The sequence below is a fragment of the Podarcis liolepis genome (assembly GCF_965112155.1).
Source record: "Podarcis liolepis genome assembly, chromosome: 14".
In the NCBI taxonomy this organism is placed as follows: Eukaryota; Metazoa; Chordata; class Lepidosauria; order Squamata; family Lacertidae; genus Podarcis; species Podarcis liolepis.
This window is the reverse complement of record NC_139569.1, coordinates 46,425,568-46,448,044: the sequence shown is the minus strand read 5'-3', so window position 1 is coordinate 46,448,044 and position 22,477 is coordinate 46,425,568. Positions and strand designations below refer to the sequence as shown.

General features: G+C 43.1%; 1 protein-coding gene across 1 annotated transcript in view; it reads left to right on the top strand.

Moving 5' to 3' along the window:
* The first annotated feature begins 2,047 nt into the window (after positions 1-2,047).
* Positions 2,048-22,477, top strand: part of BBS4 (Bardet-Biedl syndrome 4) — a 47,450-nt gene continuing 27,020 nt past the window's right edge. The window contains exons 1-3 of the mRNA XM_083475843.1: positions 2,048-2,215; positions 11,432-11,483; positions 20,092-20,171. Of these exons, the coding sequence (XP_083331969.1) occupies positions 2,192-2,215; positions 11,432-11,483; positions 20,092-20,171 (156 nt within the window). The 5' untranslated portion in view covers positions 2,048-2,191. The remainder of the gene's footprint in view (positions 2,216-11,431; positions 11,484-20,091; positions 20,172-22,477) is intronic.

Sequence of the window (22,477 nt, the reverse complement as noted above, 5' to 3'; positions counted from 1 at the left end):
TTTAAGAGTATTTGCAATGCAGCCACTGAAAAGTATTTCATTAAAAGCAATTTCCACAAAAGGCTTTAAGTCTTAGTGGAATCCCAGATGTGCTTAATAATTTATGGAATTTAGTGTTTTTAAAAGGCAGTATTTTATATAGATTTAAAATCATTACTTAACCCTTTTAAGTCTGAAGAATACAACTGAAGAATTGTAGATGTGCAAAATTAGGTATCGATCTCATTTTTAAAGTTCCTAGCTTACATTAATGTATGAACACAAGAATTACCAGTGCTCCAGTTCTGTGAGTGTTATGATCCAACCCACACAGTTGCTGCAGTACAAAGTGGGTGTAGCCAAACGGAATAAAATTTTACTTCACTGCTGATTCTTCCATGTTATATTTGCAATATAAAATGTGTGCCCCTTTTCTATTAGGTTATGCCATAAGTGTTTTAAACTGTTCATTTGCTCCATTCAAAACTATATACTCAATTACAAATACCGACAAGCACCAATAATTCAATTTAGCAGTACCAGTAGATCTCAGTACAACTCAGTACCCAATGGGTGGGGAAGCTGTGAGCCTCCAGATGTTGAGCTAGACTAGAGCTCCCATCATCTCTTTTGGCCATGGTGGCTTTGGGGTGATAGGAGCTGGGAGTCTTAACATTTGAAGGGCTGCAGGTGGCTCTTGCCTGCTCTAAAACAATACCGACTTAAATGAAACATGCATCTCTTTGTGTTAAAAATCTTACCCAGATACAGTACTTTAATTCAACACTTTTTTTCCTAAAAGAAAATGTTTAGGGGTACTCTCATTTTCCTACTCGTATTGAAATACTGCCCCTCAATGAGGCCAAACTTAGATTCACAAAATGCTTAGGGGTATGTGTACCCCTGCGTCCCCCCAGAAAAAAAAGCACTGCTTAAATCTACCAGAAATATATTGTGTGTATTATTATCCATGAATGCCCATCCTTTGCCTGTGTGCATGCACATGTTTTTCATGGGACAAATGTAGCATTTCATAATTTTTTTCCTGCATGTACAGTTAAAGCTTCATACGCAAACCTGCAAGCTCGCAACTACACTTCATTTCAGGGATCCAGCAACCTGACTGCTCTGCCCTTGTTCTCTCTAGCTGAAAAAGTGTAAGAAACGCCTCAAAGACTATAATACGGTTCACGGCATATGCTGTTGTAGGCTAGAAATCACACTGACGGATGCCTGCGATGAGGCAGTGGGTGGTGAGGAGAGCAAAGTCCCAAAAGCCTTATACCGTTCTCTAAAGTGAAGCAGAATAAGATCGTAGAATAGCTTAGGCAAGGAATGGCTTTCCTACGACTCCCTGTCAAGACTGGTTATCAGTGCATATTTTTTCATGGTTTTAATGCTCATCGAGCCTTTTACACACGCTTCCTCGCCTGCTCTGTTTACCATCCAGCCTGATGGGAAACTCGAAAGCTAGCTCACTATATTGAAATTATAGTTGCGCCAGTAAAGACATTGCTTTTCCCCCTTGTGAGTTAAAACAGGCTGCGTACTGTTTCCTTTTTAAAATATCCCAGTGTTGGTTTTTGGTTTTTTTTAATAGTCCTAAAAAACCTTCCAATAGTTAGCACTGTAAATAGAAAATTGCCAGCGCTTTCCCCACGTGCACTAGTTTTCTAGCTGCAGGGATGTGGTGAGGTATTATTTTGTAAAAAAAAAATGCAAGAGGGGAATTTAAAATATGATTTCCCCCGAAAAGTTAGCACTGTAAATAGAAAGTTACCAGCGCTTTCCCCTCTTGCACTAGTTTTCTAGCTGCAGGGATGTGGTGTGGTATTAATTATTTTATTAAAAATACAAAATGTGATTCCCACCCACTCCGAAATGGTACAGCCCATTCTACCGCTGCGCGTTCTACAAGGCTTCGCTGGGAAAGGTCCATTTGCCAAAACTGGGAGGGTGGGAGGAGCTTATTATGTCGCGGCCGCGCCTCCCCCCTCCCTCTTCCCGACAGGCCTCGCGGCGGCCGCATCCTCACTTCCCCTCTCCCGCTGACGTAAAATCCCGTTTCGTCGGGGGGGCGGGATCGAGGAGAGCCATGGTTACCGCGGCAACAGCATCCGGGTTCCTGGCGCGGCGCGGGGGAACCTTTCGCGTCGTCTGGTAACCATAGCAACAAGCGGCTTGCCGGGCCTGGTTGAGAAAGTGAGGCGCCATGGCGGAGGTGGCCGTACGACCGGTGAGCGAGGGGGTCCTGTATTCTCGTCTCTTGCCACCTTTGCCTCCACTCCCCGTTCCCCTCACGTTCCCCTTGGGAAGCGGTCGGGGTCCTTCCCTCAGAGCCCGCGCGGCCTGGTTGCTACCAGAAAGCCTGGCTTGGAAACACGCAGGCTGAGCAGGCGCCGCTGCTCCTCTTCCTCCCCATCACGTGTAGATATTGGGGTCGGTGAGGGGGGGTCTTCCGAGGGGGCTCCCTGCTTGCTTGCCTACCCGGCCTTCGCACCCCCAGATTCCTTCACAACGTGGTATTCCTTCATGGTACGGGGTTGGACTAGATGACCCTTGGGGGGTTCCCTTCCGGCTCTAGGATGTTATAATCCTTATTGATATAAGCACTGCCGGTGGCGCTTTGGCGCAGGGATAATAAGGGCCAGGCTGGAAGCTTTCGCGATTTGCTCCGAGCGTCAAGAATCAGTGCCGGATTTACGTATAAGCTCAACAAGCCGTTAGTTTAGGATCCTCCGGTCTTGGGGACCCCAAAAAAATTAAAAGGAAATAAAATATGGATGTACGTTTCCAAAATATAAGATAAAAAAACAAAATAAAACCTTCAATTATTATTTACCTATAAGCTCAACAAGCCATAGCTTAGGACCCCCCCCGGTCTTGGGGACCCCCCCAAAATTAAAAGGAAATAAAATATGGATGTACGTTTCCAAAATATAAGATAAAAAACAAATAAAATAAAACCTTCAATTATTATTTATTATCTGGCCTGGTTCTAATATATCTTTATAATAGGCCTTTAAACTCGGCATCATCTCCATATTGTCAGTGGTGGGGGAAAGAGGAAAAAGAGAGTGAGTGGCCCAAGGGAATCCTCTAAACTTTGCAGGGATTTGAACAACCAAGTCTTCCGTGCTTATGCTGAATGTTTTAATCCTTACATCAGTCTCGGTTTTCATCACATACAGTTCCCATCAGCTTCAGCCCACATGGCCAATGGCCAGGGATTATGGGAGTTGTAGTCCAGAACATCTGGAATGCACCAGGCTACCTTCCCCTTGTATAGACTCTATAGAGAGTAATTGAGGGGGTGGGGAATCTCAGCAGTAGCTGCAATTTATTTATTAAAGTCTGTGTAGTATGCACCTCATAACAAAATCCTAGGGTACAAGAAGATTTATAAAAGAGATAAAATACAGTGGTACCTCAGGTTACAGACACTTCAGGTTACAGACTCCGCTAACGCAGAAATAGTACCTTGGGTTAAGAACTTTGCTTCAGGATGAGAACAGAAATTGAGCAGCGGCAGTGTGAGGCCCCATTAGCTAAAGTGGTACCTCAGGTTAAGAACAGTTTCAGGTTAAGAACGGACCTCCGGAACGAATTAAGTTCTTAACCCGAGGTACCACTGTACCCCTAAAAACAATACAGAATGATGATTTTAAAGGTATCTTTTTATGGCAGTGTGCTCTAACATTAGATTTGTTAAAATAACCTCCAGTACATCACTTCAAAGGACATGATTCGCTGGTGTTAATTTTTTGGTGGTCACAGCTGGAGAATATAGTTAGAACCAAGATTCTTTATGGTACATTCCAGGAATTTTAGTTGCTCTTTTAATGGTGGTTTCAGCTCAGCATTTCACGTTAGACAGAAGGATTTTGATCTGCAAGATTGTCTTGCTCTATTTTACTATATTTGGTAGTACAGTGAGAAGGTTTTGATGTCTTGGTTGCAGAATGATTTTTACATTGGATTTATTTTTTTAACCAAAGTACCTTCATTGTCCAGCACTGCTACATCATTGCCCCAGGTCGCTATTAAAGTAAATACTTTTGTTTTTCCATTAACTGTTGCAGGCAGTAGTGTTTAATAGCATCAATTCTAAGAAAAAAATAAATGTGACATAAAGCTTTCCTCCTGCGCAGACGCACATGGATCATGATGAATAACCTCCTTTGTCTTCATAGCTGTATTCTGTGTCTCAGCAGTTTGCCTGAAAGCTACAACATTAATTTATTGAATGAATTTTTGTGCTACTCTTCAGGTAAAATCCACAGGGTGGCTAAGAAAATACACTTAAGTACATAATAACAATATAAAATGTCATAAAACATTAGCAGAGGAATTAAAAGCAGATGGCTAGATTAAAGCTTAAAAAGCATGGAGAAATAATAATACCTTTCTTCATTGGGCACGAAAAAGACATCATTATTGGCACCAGCTGAGTCTTCCTGGACAGTGCATTCCAGGGGTCTGAGGGCCACAGCTCATATGACCCTCTTGTGGATCACCACTTGCCTCAGGTCTCTAGCAGAGGGACTCAAAGAAGGGTGTCCAAAGAAGATCCCAGAAATCAGGCAGATGTATGTGTCCAGGTGGTGGTCCTTAATGTATCCTGGCCTTAACCAATGTATGGTTTTAAAGGTTCAGCTAGCATCTTGAACAGAACCCAGATGTTTACTCTGTGAAACTGTTTTAAAACTAGCAACATACATCTGTCTCAGTTAGTACAAAATACAGCTGCTAGGTTACCAACTGTAATTTTTTCCAAACTGTATGTAGGCAGCCCAGCATAAAACTTTAATGCAGCTGGGACATTGTCACAACATTAAAAAACTGTGGCTGCTTTTCTTTGTCTAGGAGAGACCATGCATCAACCTTCCAAGTGTAAGATGGTTTGTGCTGCTCCAGCCACTTGGATGTCCAAATAAAAGAACAGATAGATCTAGTAGGAATTCCAGCCTATGAACCTAATTGTTCTGACAATGTTCCCCACCCCCAGCTTCGTTCTCCAAAATCATGAGAGAAGGTTCTCAGGTTACAGCTTGTTCTTTCTGTAGTTTTTCTGGGAAGTGCAAACCAAGGGTAGCTTATGGCACAGCAAATGTATAGTTGTTTCCCTGAAGGAAAATGTATGGATCATTTGTACTAAATGAGCAACGGTTCAATTTCTAGGAAGTTGCATTTTCCTATGACTCAATTCCCCCAACCTCAGTTGGCAGAGGCATAGCCAGTTGAAATGCCAGTTGTGACAGAGACTTCCGGGGTGGCGCCATCGGTAATGGCGGATTCCCTCTGATCCGGAGGGACCAGCTCCACGGAAAACGGGTCTTTCCCGCTACGGCGAAGCAGGGACCCTTTTAAAAATCACAGGCGGATGAAGCCTGTGACCATGGGACTCGGCGGGCACCTTTAGCGCCCCCCAACCCGTAAAGGAACCCATTTACGGGCTCTGGAGCGAAGAGGGGGAAGTGGCGCGGTGCTGAGAGTCAACTGCTTCTTCCGTGGAGTGAAACCGCACAGCCGTTGCTGGAGAGTACTGCCTTTTTCCTGGGACAATTTGGCTTTTAAAACAACTACCCATGAGTACTTTAATTTCGGACAATTGGACTTTAAATAATGACCTGCGAGCAGAAAGGAAAATTGGACTGAGAAATTCATCTTAATTTGGCACTGAAACGGGAAGGTCTAAACAGGAAGTCAGCCTTCCGTTTCTTGTAGATAGATTAAAGCAAAGACATGGCAAACTAGAGTTCAGAAAATCGCCTGTAAAGGATTAACTTTCATCATTTAAAACTGTTGAACCCCCTTCGGAAGCAGGAGAAGAGGGGGGATTTTTTCCGGACTGTTTAAACCTGCAGAAGAGAGTGTAAAGCAAAGTAATTTTCCACCGTCTTGATCCTGGGAGCGGGGTGTCAGGACTGACGTTCTTTGGGAAGCTCATTGACCAGAGACAAACGTCTTTGACGGATAGTTAAAAGAAGAGAAACATAGTAATTCCATTGTTCTCCTTCGCATTTTAAAGGAACAAATATTGACAAAATATCTGAAAAAGGAAACTTTGTTGTTAGATCTGCCTTTAAAAGAAAAGAACAAATAGAAGTTCTTCCCCTAGAGGGAGCCTGTGAAACTGTTACTAAATCTGAATTGGGGAGCTCTGCAGCTGCAACAGATTACGACCGTGGGAATAGACTTCTGACCTTGCAGAACAATGTATTCAGAAGCTCTGGTGAGTGCTTTCTGCAAAACAAGTGCCCTACTGGAACAGCTACATGAGAAGACGGACTTGATGACTGCTGTGATTAGAAATTTTGGTCAGGTAGTGGGAAACTATATAGAGCCCACCCAGGAACCAAATCAGGAGTGTGCTCTGACAGATCAGATGAGGGAAGAGGATGTTGCTGAACCTCGGGCGCCAGAGATGGAGGGAGCTGTGGCCCAGCAGGAACATGAGTTTTTGGATCTGACAAATGAACTTGGAAAAAGCCAGATTTGGAAAGATAAAGTTTGGTTTGGTTTGGAAATGGGGGGTTGGATAGACCCCCCTATGCAGGGATGTTTGGACTTTTCAAGTCTGGCAATGGGCCGTGAGATGTTTGGGTTTGTGGGGGCTCTTAATTCTGGAGGGACTCTGAAACATGTTTTTAAATACCACATGGAGTTTAGTGTGGAATATGGAAAAGGCACTGATTTGTCGAGAAGGGTCAAAAACATTGTCAAGTTGGAGTTCCCACGAATGAAAGGAGCAGGAGATAAAGTAAAGTACAGGTATAAATATGAAGAAGAGCTGCGGAAGGGACATGGAAGAGACTTAAGGGCCTCGGACATAAGATTACCAGGTTAATGCGCTAGATTGATGGGATAGAAAGGACTGGCAAAACCCGGGACCAGGAGGAAGAGACACTGGTTGAAGATTGGAAGAAAAATTTTTTTTTATTAGGATTGCTATATAAAATCGATGAATGTTAGAAAAATGTTGGAACGAAATCATTTGGCTTTAGCAAAAATGTTAAAAGAATTATGTAAGAATATTATGGTTATGAGAAATTGGTATAAATAAGATTTAAGTTTCAAGTTTTAGGGTCTTTTATAGTAAGATAAATAGACTAAGGTAATGTAATGACAGAATATTATGAAAAATGGAAAGGATTTGCTGTGACAATTAACAACTAGGATACAAAAAAAGGGAGGAGTGAGGAGGTCAAAGAAAGAAGGATGGCAGTTAAGGATTTGAGAATATTGGATTTGTTTTTAAATGTTTGTGGCTTATTTTTGTCTTTGATTGTGTTGTGTTATTTTTTGATTTTGATTTTTATCAATTTGTATTGTTTGATTGTGGTTTGTTTTTATTTTGTTTTCTTTCTTTCCTTTTCTTTTTTGTTTTTTTCTGTAATTCTAAAACTCTTAATAAATATCATTTAAAAAAAAATGAAATGCCAGTTGTGGTGTAACCATGTACTAATGCCAGAGACACCTACTGGAACTGGAACTGATTAGTTTTAAAGCTAAATGTAAATAAGTCCATAGTTAGCTTCCTCTGCTACCCCTCTTCTGGTTTTAGTGTAAAGTAAACCCAATCTAGGCAGCAGATACAGTTGTCAAAGCAGGGAGTGGATCACCATGTTGTGGTGACGAGATTCACATATATACTCACAAACATGCATGGCCACTGCTCTCGACAATAGATTTTTTAAAAAAAATCCAGTTTTTTTCTGTGTGCAAGTCCAGCTTCAGGCCAAAATTTCAGCACTCAAGATAGGCAGCAACTCTGTTACAACTTTAAAAGTTCTGCACACTGTTAGAATCCATATAATCAATAGCAGCAGCAGGATGGCAGGTGTAAGTAAGTGGAATTAATCCAATTCTGTTACTAATAATAGATATAATGCAGTCAGCAGCTTTGTGGTGGCTTTCTGACTCCTTTGTTGATAACAGAGCATAAGCTGCATCTGTTAGGTCTATAAGAAAAAACTGAACCATTTGGGGCTTTATAGAAAGTTTTTTTAAAAAAGTGGTGACATGTCAGAGATTGAGAAAAGTAAACATGCTTAATGTGAATAGAGAGAATGCCCCCCTTTATTCGGGGACCAACCTGTGAAAATTCAGAACAGTCATAAGGGGGTAGTATTGCATACAGAGCATAATAAATGTATGGGACTTGCTGCTTCAAGATTAGATGGGGGTGAGGGGGCGCCAGCTTAGATAGCTTAAAATGGGAGTAGACAAATTCACCTGCTATTAACTGTGATGGTAAATGGAACCTTTATGTTCAGAAGCAGTATACATTAGAATACTAGATGCTAGGGGAAATTGGAGGCTGGAGTGAGGAGGGTGGCTGTTTTGTTGTCAGCTCTGCTGAGAAGCAAGACTTCGCTCTCCGTCAAGTGTGAACATGGCAGCAGTCATTCCATCAGACTCAGAAGTGGAAGAAAAGGGAAGCGGTCTCCCTCCCCATTGATGGTGCAGTTGAGAGACCAGCAATGCTTGGCTCTTCTGTTTCCATCTCAGCTGCTCAACCTTCATCTTAGAACTAGTCAGGACTGGCCCACTTAGCAAAGTGAGGGGTCCACCTTGGGCAGAAAGATTCACAGGGGCAGCAAATCCCAATGTATATATTTATTTCCACCCCCTTGTTCCTGATACAGATCTGCGCTCACCCCTTATTCCCTGGCAGAGAGGGGGGCATCATTTTGTTTTTTGCCTCAGCTGCCAAAATGTCTTGAGCTAGCCCTGGAATTAAGTACCGTATTTTTTCCTCTATAACACTCAGATTTTTTCTCCTAAAAAGTAAGGGGAAATGTCTGTGCGTGTTATTGAGCGAATGTGTGGTCCCTGGAGCCGACAGGCGCGAGTGAAGGCAAAAATCAGGCAAATATCAATCGTCCGGAGAAGGGAAGCCTTGAAAAGAGGAAGCTGCTGCTTTCCTGCATTCTGCCTCAGGGTCTTACTGCCCACCCGCTTCTGTTTGTTACTGTGTTTGCTCAAACGGAACAAAGAGCAGAGAAAACCCCTCCCCTCCAGGCAAGCAGAGGGGAAAGCAGAGCGTCCTTCCTTCTAATTCATCTCATGCTCTGGTGCTGCAACATGCAGGTGGGGGAGAGAGAGAGAGAGCTGGCTGGCTTGGGTGGGTGCGTGGGGGGAACTTTTGCCTTCCTTTCCTCCCTCCGGTAAAACTCCTCTCCTGCATCCTTAGCCAGCTGCTTCTCCGCACACCCCTCTCGGTGCTCCTTGTCCCTTCTATGTTTTTCCTTCCCTCCCCACTTAAAACGTGGTTACAAAGCACGGATCCACATGGATCCTCAGGATCTTTGCATTGGGTCACCCCAAATTCACCATCAGATCACATAGCAATGATCTGATGCAAAAACAGGGCTGCAATGGTGCAAAAACGTGGTTACAAAGCACGGATCCACATGGATCCTCAGGATCTTTGCATTGGGTCACCCCAAATTCACCATCAGATCACATAGCATGTCCATGGCTACAGCCTGACCAAAAAAATCATGCACCCACTGTTGCCTCGGGCTGCAATGGTACAAAAACGTGGTTACAAAGCATGGATCCACATGGATCCTCAGGATCTTTGCATTGGGTCACCCCAAATTCACCATCAGATCACATAGCATGCCCATGGCTACAGCCTGCACCAAAAAAATCACACACCCACTGTTGCCTGGGGCTGCAATGGTGCAAAAACGTGGTTACAAAGCACAGATCCACATGGATTCTCAGGATCTTTGCATTGGGCTACCCCAAACTCACTGTCAAATCACATGTCTGTGGCCACAGCATGAAGCACAAAAATGATACATCCACTGTTTCATTCAGAATTTTTTTTTCTTGTTTTCCTCCTCTAAAAACTATGTGCGTGTTATGGTCAGGTGCGTGTTATCGAGCGAAAAATACGCTACTTGTGTTTCTTCATTTCTTACTCCCTCCCAATCTTATTTTCTTTTTGTGTGTTGTGTCTTTTTAGATTGTAAGCCAGAGGGCAGGGTCATTTTGGTTTGCATAGATTTTGTAAGTAAGTAAGGTAGTAAGTAAGTAGGTAAGTAAGTAAGTAAGTAAGTGAATGAATGAATGGTAGATAGATAGATAGATAGATAGATAGATAGATAGATAGATAAGCTCTTCAGAAGCATCTGTGTGGCCACTGTAGGATGTTGGAGTGGATGGACCTACCAGAACACTCCCATGCTCTTTTCCATTTAGGTTATTATTGGAACTAAATAATATTGTACCAAAAGCAGGATACTGTAAATAAAATTGGGAAAATGAGAAGTGGAGTGTTACAGAAAGACTGGAGCAAAATCATAGAATTGTAAAGTTGGAAGGGATCTTGAGGGTCATCTAGTCATCTAGATTCCTTTGCAGTGCAGGAATCTTGCCCACAGCCATCCCTGGGTGGGCTTGAACCACCAACCTTCTGGTTAACAACCAGACCCATTGACCCATTGTGTCACTGGGGGCTTATATTTTTTTTGATCCCCCTCCCAGTATTTTCCCATTGAAAATTACAGGATTTGGAAGGAATTCGGGGGGGGGGAGGAGGGAAGAAGGGACAGCTGTGTCTCAAACATTTGGCGTTTTCTCTTAATTTTCTGTGGCAAAAGATAAAGTGGGGCCATTTCTGGCCATTCCATCCCTTGTGGCTAAATTATTTTTGTAGCTTTTACTACACACCTAGCATAAACAAGGCATACCCTGATATACAAGATGTTCAACCCCTGCAGAAATTTCTTCAAAGCATGAGCTTCTTGAAAAGTTACATTAAGTAAATGCTTCTTTAAAAAGATACTATGATATGATATTACAGGCTTTAAAAAAACAGATTTGAAAGCTTCTATTAAATAAAGTTCCCCATTAACTTCTGCAGCCCAAAGAAACCTTCCCTTTGCTTGACTCTCTGCTTCTGTCCCTAGAAAACTGTTTTATTGATCACATGGTTGAATTTTTCAGTCAGCCTGGCAATTAGGCTTTTCTAGAGAGGAGATTTTGCTTCTCAGTTCTAATAAATGTAGAAGTAATGCTTTATAGATTTAGGCCTTGTTCTCACTGTGGTGGTGAATCTGTATCTAGCCTGTGAGCAGTGGGGGCTCACATGACTGAAAGTTCCTCCAATGCAAAATAAAAATAAAAACCCCTGCATGTAGAAACCGTGACAGGGTTTGCTTTTTTGTTGTGATGTGTATATTCTGAAGTTGTATGTTGCAAGTTTATCACCTCCGTATGAACAAGATCTTTGATAATGTGCTATTTCCTTTATTAATGTAAATGTATCTTACCTGCACTAGTGGCCACAAGGACTGGGGCTGATGGAAGTTGGAGTCCAACAAGATCTGGAGAGCCATCCCTGTCATAGTCCACAATTATTAGCATCCTCTCTGGATAGTCCTGTGTTATTCATTTTGACACAGTTTTAATGCCTTTTTTTGTATTATTTCAGCCTGCATCCTTCCCAGCATCCAAAGATCCTCCAAGAGCTCGCTCAGCAAGAGGTTTGTTCTAGCTTATCTATTTCTATGAGTAAAACGCTTTGTGAAATAATGGAGCTGTCCTTTTGCAGTTACTGAATTGCTTTGACCCAACCTAGTGAATCAGATCCATTCTACACACACACACACACACACACACACACACACACCTGTGATTTACAGGTTGGTGTGGAGAGACATTTCCATATATCATTGTGATCTTGAAAATGATCTATCAGTCTTTCATTTGATATTGGTACCACTTAGCAGTGACAAATAGTTTAGGCCCAATGGATACCTGTGGGCCAAACTATCATGCTAGTATCGGATTTGTGTCATAATCAGTCTGATTTCTCATTAATAATAATAATAATAATAATAATAATAATTTATTTATACCCCACCCATCTGGCTGGGTTTCCCCAGCCACTTGCACTCGCTGTATAGCAGGGGGAGGGGGGCTTAAAGCAGGCAAAACTGGGTGGGGAGACGATGAACATTCTCACCCCTGCATCACTTCCCCCCATCCATTTGTTCCTCAGTGGGGCACCAATAAGTACAAATAACAGGAAACTGACAAATAACCACATTTTTCAAGTAACTACCATGTGTCCAGGTTCTGTATGCATTGGCTCTCTGATGATTACTACAGATATGTGCCAGTGGTGTTATGCATGGTACCTAGCATATCAGCTGTGTAGAGGAGTGGAGAATTCTTTTGTTACTCACTGTAATGTCTGTTTTTCTAAGCAACGTCCTATCCAACTAGTTATCTCGTGAATATGAATCCTGCATTTTGTACCTAATGTTTGTCCTTGGGATCAGCTTTATATTACTAGTCCACTTTTGAGTGCATCTTGCCCCCCCCCCCATATCCACTGAAGTCCTTGCATCCTTTTCCTTAGCATTATTCTGAAGCATAGCATTTCACTTGTGTACTATTCACTCTCATTCCTAAGCAGGCAAAGAGGAGCAAAGCTAAGCCCTCTTTCTGGAATTTCCTCTGAGGGAAAGGCAAAGGCAAGTCAGAGTTAAGAATAAACTTCCTCACTTTTAAATAATTTAAACCAGATGGGGTGGAAAGGCTGACCCTGCTTTTGCAGAACTGTACAGCATAGCTGCAGAAATAGAAAATGGTGTGACTGATACAGTTCAGCAGCCTTGAAAATAAAATGTACACAAAAATGTACTAGCAAGCAGGAACAGAAACTGGGACTGAGACTGGGACTGTTCAAAAGGCAATTCATCATTACAGCTGGAATCAAGAAGAAGCATAAAACAGGAAGAACTGCAAACAGGAAACTTTTAACTAATGTTGAAAAGGACCTTTGTGACTAAACATTACAGAATGATCTATGCCTTGGGGTAGGGCACTGCTGGGTAATATAGCACTACTGTATATTAAATTCCATATGGCACTTCTGGAAAAGGACATAGCTAGGTTGAAAAGCTCATGCTCAAGTTTGGCGCCTCTATTTCAATTCCATTTCCAGCTAAATATGAAAAAGTAATATCTCAATAGCGCTAAGGGGCTCTGGTGTGGGAGCCGTCCTGGACATCCTTCCAAGAAATTAGCAATGTGTCTATGGTAGATGAACACAACAGTGAAACACTACTTTCCATTAAAAACATAATAGCCAAAGGCACCAAAAGCAGAAGAGGAAAAGGTAACGGAATGGAGAGAATAAGGCTTGTCATGAGAAGGAGATAGCAAGTTCCATCCCATCTGCTACAGTTTGGCTTCTGGTGAAACCTACGTTATTCATCTCACTATCTGCATAAATATGTAATTGATTTCAGTGGAAGGGAAAGATCAAAAACAATGCAGAAAATCGTATAATTATTTATGTCCCCATTTGTGGACTAAAAGGGGCAACAGCAAATACTGCCCATATTCTGGATCACAGACGAACATTCAGATTAGGGCAATTTCTGCTCCCATTTAATTTCCAACAGGATTCTTCAACAATACATACTCTTAATGGTGTAGCTAGAAAACACTTGACAAATGATTAGATAATTTTATGTTGTACAAATTATCTTGAACCTTGAAGTCCTTTCGGAGTGAAAGTCCTTGAAGGAAGTAAATCCTTCAGAGCTTTTCTGCATGCCAGGCATTGTTCAGGGACTAACACATTCACAGGGGAAACCTTCATCTCTGCACCCCCACACACTTACTTTACCTCCTGGGTAGACCTTCTCTGAAAAACCAGTTTCCTTTGTTTGTGCCTCAAAATCTAGAATACACTCGAAATAGTTTCTCCCCACCCAGAATCAAACAGTGTTTGAATAAAAGGAGCTCTGCTTCTTGAAGCAGCATGGGGTTAATAATAACCATGCTGTGTCAAGATATTAATCTTACTACTTCATTGTAAATGAATTGGATATTTTCTAAAATGCTTTTCTGGTTTTGAATTAAAAATGTCTAGCTCCAGTCATACCCATTTCCTCTCCCTGAGCATTCCAATCAAATCATCTTGCAGTTAGTGATAGTATCATACTGGGGAAGGCATTTCTCTCTTTGTATACTGCTGGTCGTGTGGAGCAGGACTCCAATTTATTTTCTTTCTTTGTAAGGAAATGCTCTTTGCATTAAGCCCTGTTCATTAAGTTTATAGAAGAAACATCTCCTGAATTATTTGTTCTGGTGTTCAGTCCAGGTTTTGGGCCAGATTCATTACAAGCATTTTATTTTGGAGAGCAGGACACTAAATGGAATTAAGTCATTTGGATTTTCTTGTGGTGAAATAGACACAAAATAGTGGGAAATGGACTAAGGCCAAGAAAAGATTGAATTTATTGCTGGATGAGCACGAAACAGATAGATGTTTTTCATGAGGAATACTTTGTTTGCTATGAGCACAGATACATTTCTAGTGTTCCTTTTAGCAGTGGCTCCCACAGCCAACATCTTTCTATAACATGAAATATATGTGTGTATATCACAGTCACATAAAATAATTTGGGGACCATACATCAGTATTAATACCGCATTTCACCACGTAATGGTCACTTTTTTGTGCTGATTTTTCCTTTTAAAAAGGGGGGGTGCGACTATTACGTGGGGGTGGAGACATTTCTTCAGGTATATTGGACTGAGGCCATTTAGAGCTTTAAAGCAATTATACATGGCCAATGATTCTATTCTACCTGTTGAATGTTTTGTCAATTTAGTCCGAAATAGCCTCCCATGGATTCAGAAGGCTGGAGCGTGACTGTTCTTTGATTAAAGAGAGCCTAGAAAAACACGCTTGCCCTATGGTCAGTTATCAGCCCTTGGAAATATACTTTGGCAGCTGTGGTGTATGTGAACTGGCCACCCTCATGTGTTTATGCACGCTGGATCCATACCTTATCCACACAGACGCATAACTTTTTGCAACCCTGGCAAGTGAACTGAATCCTGACAACTGGCAACTGGCTCTTATAGTTGTTTTTTAACACGACATTCCCCAAAGATATAACAGGGATACTGGTTTGCCAGAGACAAATACCAGAAAACAGGGCCTGTCCCTACTATCAGGGAACCTGGAAATATTTTTGAAGTGATGGGGCATGCTGGTTCAATATTAAATTTAAAAAATAAGTTTAAAAAGATTCCAACAGTACTGAAAAGAAACAGCTTATGAATGTTAAAGAATAGTAGACAGATACAGGCATCCCCAAACTCGGCCCTCCAGATGTTTTGGGACTACAGCTCCCATCATCCCTGACCACTGGTCCTGTTAGCTAGGGATGATGGGAGTTGTAGTCCGAAAGCCTGTATCTGTCTACTATTCTTTAACTGTTAGTTGGAGCCCTTGCAGTCCTGATAATCTTCTGTCTGCATAGGAGGATGCCCCCCTCCCAATCTCCCCATAGAAATAGAGGAGGGAGCAGAAAACCCAGTAAGACCAGCACTTGGCCCCAGTCTCCTAGATCAAGGTGGTGGTTGCTGTTGTTCCATGGTTTTCACAAGCCACTATGAGACAAACTGCCTGTTTGGACTCCTTTTTTTTTTTTTACAGGGATCATTGTCTGGGTCTCTGAAGGAAACAGGATACCCCTAACTCTGTAAACTGGTGTGTAGCTCAGCCTCCACAATGCAGAACTATAAAAAAGCTTCCTGATATTGCCAGCAAATACCCCCATCATTCTTACTGACTAGCGTGCCAAGACGGGGCATCAGTGAGGACTTGTGACTTCCTCAGTCTCAGTTAACCTGCACTGTTGTGATCAGCCATCAGACAAACACGTTTTTAGGCATGCTAATTATAATAGCATCTTGCTTCCCATTTTTCCTCTTGGTTAAAGAATCTAGAAACAAGGGAGGTAAAAACTTGTCACATAGTCCATTTTCCACTAGGGGGAGATCTGGAGCCAGGAATGGCTGTTCTATATTTAAACCGCTGTTCTTATTTTTTCAATTTCAATCCAATTTTTTCCTTTTGTGTGTATGGGGACTATTAATATAGAATAGTGAGATGAATTATAGCTTTGTTGCAAGCATCAGAATTGTATATGATGGGTTTTATTAAACCCAGTTGACTGTAAATAACTGTGAGCCATACAGGTTTATTGTTTGATTTAAAGTTGGTTCCAGTGGCTGTTTGCAAAAGTGAGCAAAGGGAAAAGAAGCACTAAGCAATGAGACAACAGCTGTGTCTTGGGGAGTAGAGAGATTTCAAAGCTTTCTGTTGTGTGTGTGTGTGCCAGGAGATGGGCTTATCACCTGCATGTGCTTTTGAGTCTGTGTGCGCAGTGTAGTAAGACACCTTTGTGGTTAGATGAGTTTGTCATGCTTCATCTGTGATTATTCTCAGCCTTTGGGATCATGCCGGCCACTATTCTTTTGTTTAACATCTTTAAGCAAACCCTTCACTTCTCCTGTTGCGGGTGTGATCACATCTCTGGAATCCTAGGTGAAAACAGAATCTCTTGTAAAAGACATCTTACACCTCGTGGCTAAGGGATTTTAAACCACTGGCCTGTAAAGAGAAATGTTAGAAGGTCTCCTAGGGCTCATGCATACGTTTTAATCCTCCTCTCTGATCCTTGCTAAAGGGAAGCGATGGCAGCCGACTGGATGTAAGACTTATTCATGCTAGCGTACTGCCTTTCATTTTGTGCCAGAATCCTTACTCCTTGCTCTTCTGTTGCCATTGTTTCTTTAGGCCCTTGTTACCGCTGTTTCCCTTGCTTCTTTTAAAGAGGAATTATAAATCCCCTGGCCTGGATAATTCTAAAGCTGCAAAAAATGGAAACAGTCACAGATTTATTCCCCACAGGTTGGCAGTAAACGAGGCAAAACAAATAAAGCCCCACAAATACCAAACCCCACATCTGGAACTGCCTTCCCTGGTAGCAGAAATGGGAAAGCAAACATTACTGTTATTAAAAATTGGACATTTTGAGTGTTACCTACTATTTGTTTTAGAAAGTAGTTTGTCTGCTTGTCTATCTGTTCTCTATAGCTTTGGATGCTTCTTGAGATATCATTGCCAAATTCAGCAGGAGGGTGGCCAAGGTGGGAGCAGCAGTTCTTCTTGATGCTGGGACACCAGCCACCATTTTGAATCAAGATGGCAGACCAAAATGTGACTTTGGCATGACCCTGCCTGCTTCTTTGGTATAGGTTTGACCACCTCCTGAGATATCGCTGCCAAACTTGGCACAAAGGTTCCCGAGATGGGGGTGGCAGACTGGCAGTCTTTGCCATTGTTTGGATACCAGACATTATTTTGAATCAAAATGGTGGACAAAAACATGACTTTGGCATGACCTCACTTATTCTTGGCATGGCAGGTTGAAACTCAAAAATTACACTACCTTTAAAAACCATAATATGTTTTGGTTTCTTTTAATTCTTGGGCAGTGCCAGGCACTCCTGCTAGTTGTTAATACTTTGTGCTTAGAACAATCCCTGACGTAATCCAATGCATGCGTGAATTTGAATTTTCTCACGGCCCAGGAATTGGGGGGGAGGGGAAGACAGAAACAGGTATGTGTCACTGAAGTTCAGGATGTGAGGCAGCAGAGCGGCAAGCCTATTATGACAGGAGGGGGGATTATTTTGTCATTCTTGAGGCTGTTTATACAGACTTATTTCCTAGGAACTACATACAGCATGCTCAGATCCTGTTCGGTTTACTGGAGCCAACTGGAAACAGTGTTAGAACAGAAAAAGCAAAACTCTGACCAATGATCTGGCGGCTAGGACCTTCAGAGAGAGAATGTGTTGTTGTATGGGAAAGTGTAGGACTTGTAATTTCTTAACTGGAAAGAAGTGTACCTGCCTGTGCAACATCCTCTCTCAATCATTAGAAGTCCTGGAGTTCCTGCAGGTATTTTCCATGCACAAGCAGGAAGAGCTAAAAGGGTGTGGCAACAGGAGGACAGGACAAGCACCAGCATAACCAGGAACAATGAGCTCTCCGGGACAGCTGGAGCCAACTCTGCTGATGTGATTTACAGGCCCTAGATCAGATGTGAGCAAATGAGTGAGGCCGTAGTTTCCAGTGGGCAGAGAAGATCAGGCACTGAACCCCAGGGATAGGGAACAATGTCTAAAAAGCTAGTGCACTCATATAACAAATGTACATACATGTCACACTTGGCATGCCGGGCTATAAATCCAAATCAGATAGCCAGAAATGCTGTGAGCTTAAGCAAAAGGAACCTGAATAATTTAAAGGACGCCTATCTTCTAGGATTTCAAAACTAGAGAGGGATCAGGGGGGCCTGGTAACAAGTTTGGGTCCAGAGAGATGGTGCTTTGGCACTGACTCCCCTTCAGGTAGCTTATGTCACAGTAACTGCACATGGCTTCCACTGGTGTCCCCTCCCTGTGGTGAAGTTATTAAAAATGTCTGCTGACATATCTGGCTGACTGTAAGTATGCTATGTCATAGGCTGCCTGTAGCGCTTCACCAAAAGAAGGGCACTTGCCCCTCCTATCTGCTTTAAAAATAAAGCGAGCTATTTATGTGTTTCAATCAAACACTTGACGAAAGGTGTGTTTTTCAGTTCAGTTGGAACACTAAAAAGAAAAATTGATTCAGTCTTCCATGAAGATTCCCATCTCCCCAAACCAAAGTCTCTTTACCTTGAAGAGAGGGCATGCTAGAGACAGGATACAAGCCTAAGTCTGAGTTGGGCAAACTTAAAGAGGGCTTTGCTCTTATTATTAGAAGGCGGGACGTGGGTGGTGCTGTGGGTTAAACCACAGAGCCTAGGGCTTGCCGATCAGAGGGTTGGCGGTTTGAATCCCCGCAACGGGGTGAGCTCCCATTGCTTGGTCCCTGCTCCTGCCAACCTAGCAGTTCGAAAGCATGAAGTGCAAGTAGATAAATAGGTATCACTCCAGCGGGAAGATAAATGGCGTTTCCGTGCGCTGCTCTGGTTCGCCAGAAGCGGCTTAGTCATGCTGGCCACATGACCCGGTAGCTGTGTGCCGGCTCCCTCGGCCAGTAAAGTGAGATGAGCGCCTCAACTCCAGAGTCGTTCATGACTGGACCTAACGGTCAGGGGTCGCTTTACCTTTACCTATTCCCTTCTGAGGTGCTTTCTCTCAAATTCTCACTCCCTACTTCACCATCAACTCGGCGCTCTTGCTCTGGCAGTCTTTTGTCTTTGTTTCCTGCTATGCTTCTCCATCGTGATACTGGCTTGCAGGCATTGGATTTTCCTATTGGTTGCTATGGTTACCTTTGGGTTGCCATAATTTCAGATGCAGAAATGAATTTGATGAACTGCAACTCGTGCCCATTTGATGTGAACAGCGGCTTGTTCTGAAAACTTTAAATAGTATCAGGAAAAGCAGTGTCCATGCTTGCCATTGATTGCATTGTGACTCGGTACTTCTTTAGAGCTTAAACACTGATTTCTCTGCAGTAACTATGCAATGAGAGGATAAGAGTTGCAATACTGGCTCTGTCCCAAAGTCTATCTTGCAATAGCTAAGCAGTTGCCCTCGGTCTACTCACAAGTAGAACAAGTTCTGGGTTCCATTGGGTTATTGCCTCTAAAGCTCTTACTTCGGTATGTATATTTAAAGTACAATTCCATATGATCTTGCTTATCCACTCAGATCAGCCAGAGAAATCTTGCTCCATCACCTACTGTCAGAGGTGCAGTTGCTGCTTTGTGGCAGCGTCCAGGTTGCGTAAATCCCTGTCCTGGAAGATCCATGAGGCTCTTTTCCAGTACCAAATGAAAACGTCTTTCTTCCGGTGGCCTGTCAGGGTTTTTTAGTGTTTCGTGGCTTATTTAAGGGTGATCTTGCTTGCTGGTCTTGCCTTTATTTTTAACACAAGGTGATAGTCAGCTGCCTTGTACCACTAGGAAATGAGATGGAAACATAGGATATAAATATTTAGTGAATGAGTAATGATCAGCCATCCTTTATTCTTGTGCCCACCTTTCATGGCTCTGCTACAGTAATAATGCTTAGTATGATGTTTCCTTCCCTGCTTACTTCTTTGTCGCTGCCTCCTGCTGTTTTCTGCTTCATTGGAGCATGAACAACCAAGAACCTCATGTAGCAGGTCTGGTCCAAGGTTCAGCTTCTCTCTGGGTGAAGTACAAAAACTGGGTCTCAAAAGGCATCATCTACTAGATCTCTAAATGTTTGTTTTGCTGCCTTTTTGCACAGTGCCAGAACTGCGCAGTCTGGAGAGTAGGAATTGGCTGATCCACTTGTACTACATTCGCAAAGACTATGATTCGTGTAAGGTAGGAATATGATATACCCTGAATTTTTTGCACTTTAAATCAGAGGTGGGGAACCTGTGGATCTCTAGATGTTGCTGAGCTCCGTTTTCCATCAGCCCCAGCCAATGACCAGATATTATCAGAATTGCAAACCAGCATCTGTAGGGCTATAGTTTTGCCATCAGTGCCTTTTAAGGATAACTTCAGAGAAGTATCCAGGCTTTTGCTTTGGAGAAGGACTTCGTTTATTCTTGGAACACTTCCAAAACAAGATTTAAAGATAGGGAATATACCAAGGGCTCCTTGTACAGGTTCCTCTGTTAGGATATTTCCGTTCCACCTTAAAGGGAGCAGGCTTTTGTGAGTCACAGAGTCTGCGCATGTCCTGATCACAGGATGTTTTTGTTCTGATATTCCTTTCGTTTGCAGTCGGCTCAGACACGCTGACAGAATGGACGTGTTTTCTTTTGTTCTGTTAAACGCTAAATAAAGTCTGTAAATTATGCTCTTCTGCTCTTCTGTGATGCAAGCTTTCGGCTGCGTTTCTGCTGATAAAGAGGGTGCACCAGCCTAGGAATGATGCCAGGAATTTCCAAAGGCTTTGTGCCCCTAACTGTTGGATCTGCGTGAGTACGGGAGGCCGATGGACGTCCAGAACTCCGGCTTGGGGGCCATGATGGACACTATCTCCCTGGCAGTTTCCCAACAACAAGGTTATGGGCCCAGATTCACGGCACCTACAGGAGAGTAAAGCTGCAACAGACTGCGTTTAAGAGGTACGGTGGGAAAAGCGAAAGAAATGAGGGAGGCTTTTGGCTTTTCTGTTTACCTCTCCGGCAAGGCTTAATTGGCCTGGGAGCCGAGCCAAAAAGGCTTCGTGATTAATGGCTGCCAAGATAAGGAGTCTTTCAAGTTAAAATAGACTCACGGCTACTGCCAAAAGCTGAAATGGAGTTTTTCCAAGCTTCTGGAGATGCTCAGTCCCTTAAGTTGGATGGGCAGAATTATGAACCCTGGGCAAAATGGTGTGAGAGTTTACTGCGTCAGTTTGGGGTGTGGCATGTTGTTTCTGAAACCCCCCCAGTTCCTCTGACAGAGAAATGGAGATCAGCTGATTCGAGAGCGATTGACATAATAGTCCTATCCGTATCTCTTGAGGAAATTAAGACGCTGGCTGGCAACACCACTGCACGTGCAATGTGGACTGCTTTGTTGAAAGCTCACAAACCAATAATCCCAGCCCAGAGTTTGACTGCATCGGAGGTCCTAGCTGTTTCCCAGAATGCGAATGAGTGCAGGGATGCTGAGGGCACCAGTTGCAAGCTGCAGGGGGAGCTGACCGTCACGTCATCCCAGGCAGCATTCCAGCCTCCAGGGGGAGCCAAGGAGTCGGCAGCTGAGAGCTCTGGTTCTCGTGAGAACCAAGGCCATCGCCTTTGCAGAGGCCGGAAAGGCAAAGGTAAACAGACGTCTGCAGATGGCCAGGAGCAGAGGGAGGGTGAAGAGCCCGCGCCAGGGAAAAACAAAGCGTTGTTTACTGGCACAGCTTCACCAAAGGCTAAAGGCACGTCTGCTGACCAGAAGCAGGGGGGCAAGCTGCAAAAGCCCACGCCAGTGGAAAGCAAGGTTTTGCTTGCTGGCACAGCTTCACCAAAGGCTAAAGGCACGTCTGCTGGCCAGGAGCAGCAGGGGGGCAAGCTGCAAAAGCCCACACCAGTGCAAAACAAGGGTTTGCTTGCTGTAAAGACTGCTCCAACAGCCAAAGGCGACTTTGTTGTGGATTCAGGCTGCACGCGCCACATCTCCAAGGACAGGCATCTCTTTATCTCCTTCAAGCCACAGGAAGGTGAGATCCACCTGGCTGATGGAAGGATGTTGCAAATTGCTGGAGAAGGGACTGTGAGACTTGCAAGTTTGCACACAACCATCAGCGGTGTACTATATGTTCCAGGCGCTGCAAGCAACTTGTTGAGCGTCCCGCAGCTTACTGGGCGTGGTTTTCAGATTTCCTTCAAGAGGAGCGTCTGTGTCATCAGTAAAGGCAAAGAGGACTATTTGCATGCAAAGTTTATGGATGGTTTGTTCCATATAACTTATGATGACACTGTTGTTGTATCTAATGCTGATTCTTGTTGTGTTGCACAAACTAACAAAGTTCTTCATGCAGGTTGCATTCATGATGCGCATCGAAGATTTTGTCACCTCTCTTGGAAGGCACTGGCCAAGATGCCAGAGGTGGTTGAGGGTTTGAACATCAAACCCTGTAAATTTCACATGAAATGTGTATCTTGTGCAGAGAACAAGGTGAAGGTTGCTCCAAAGGGCAA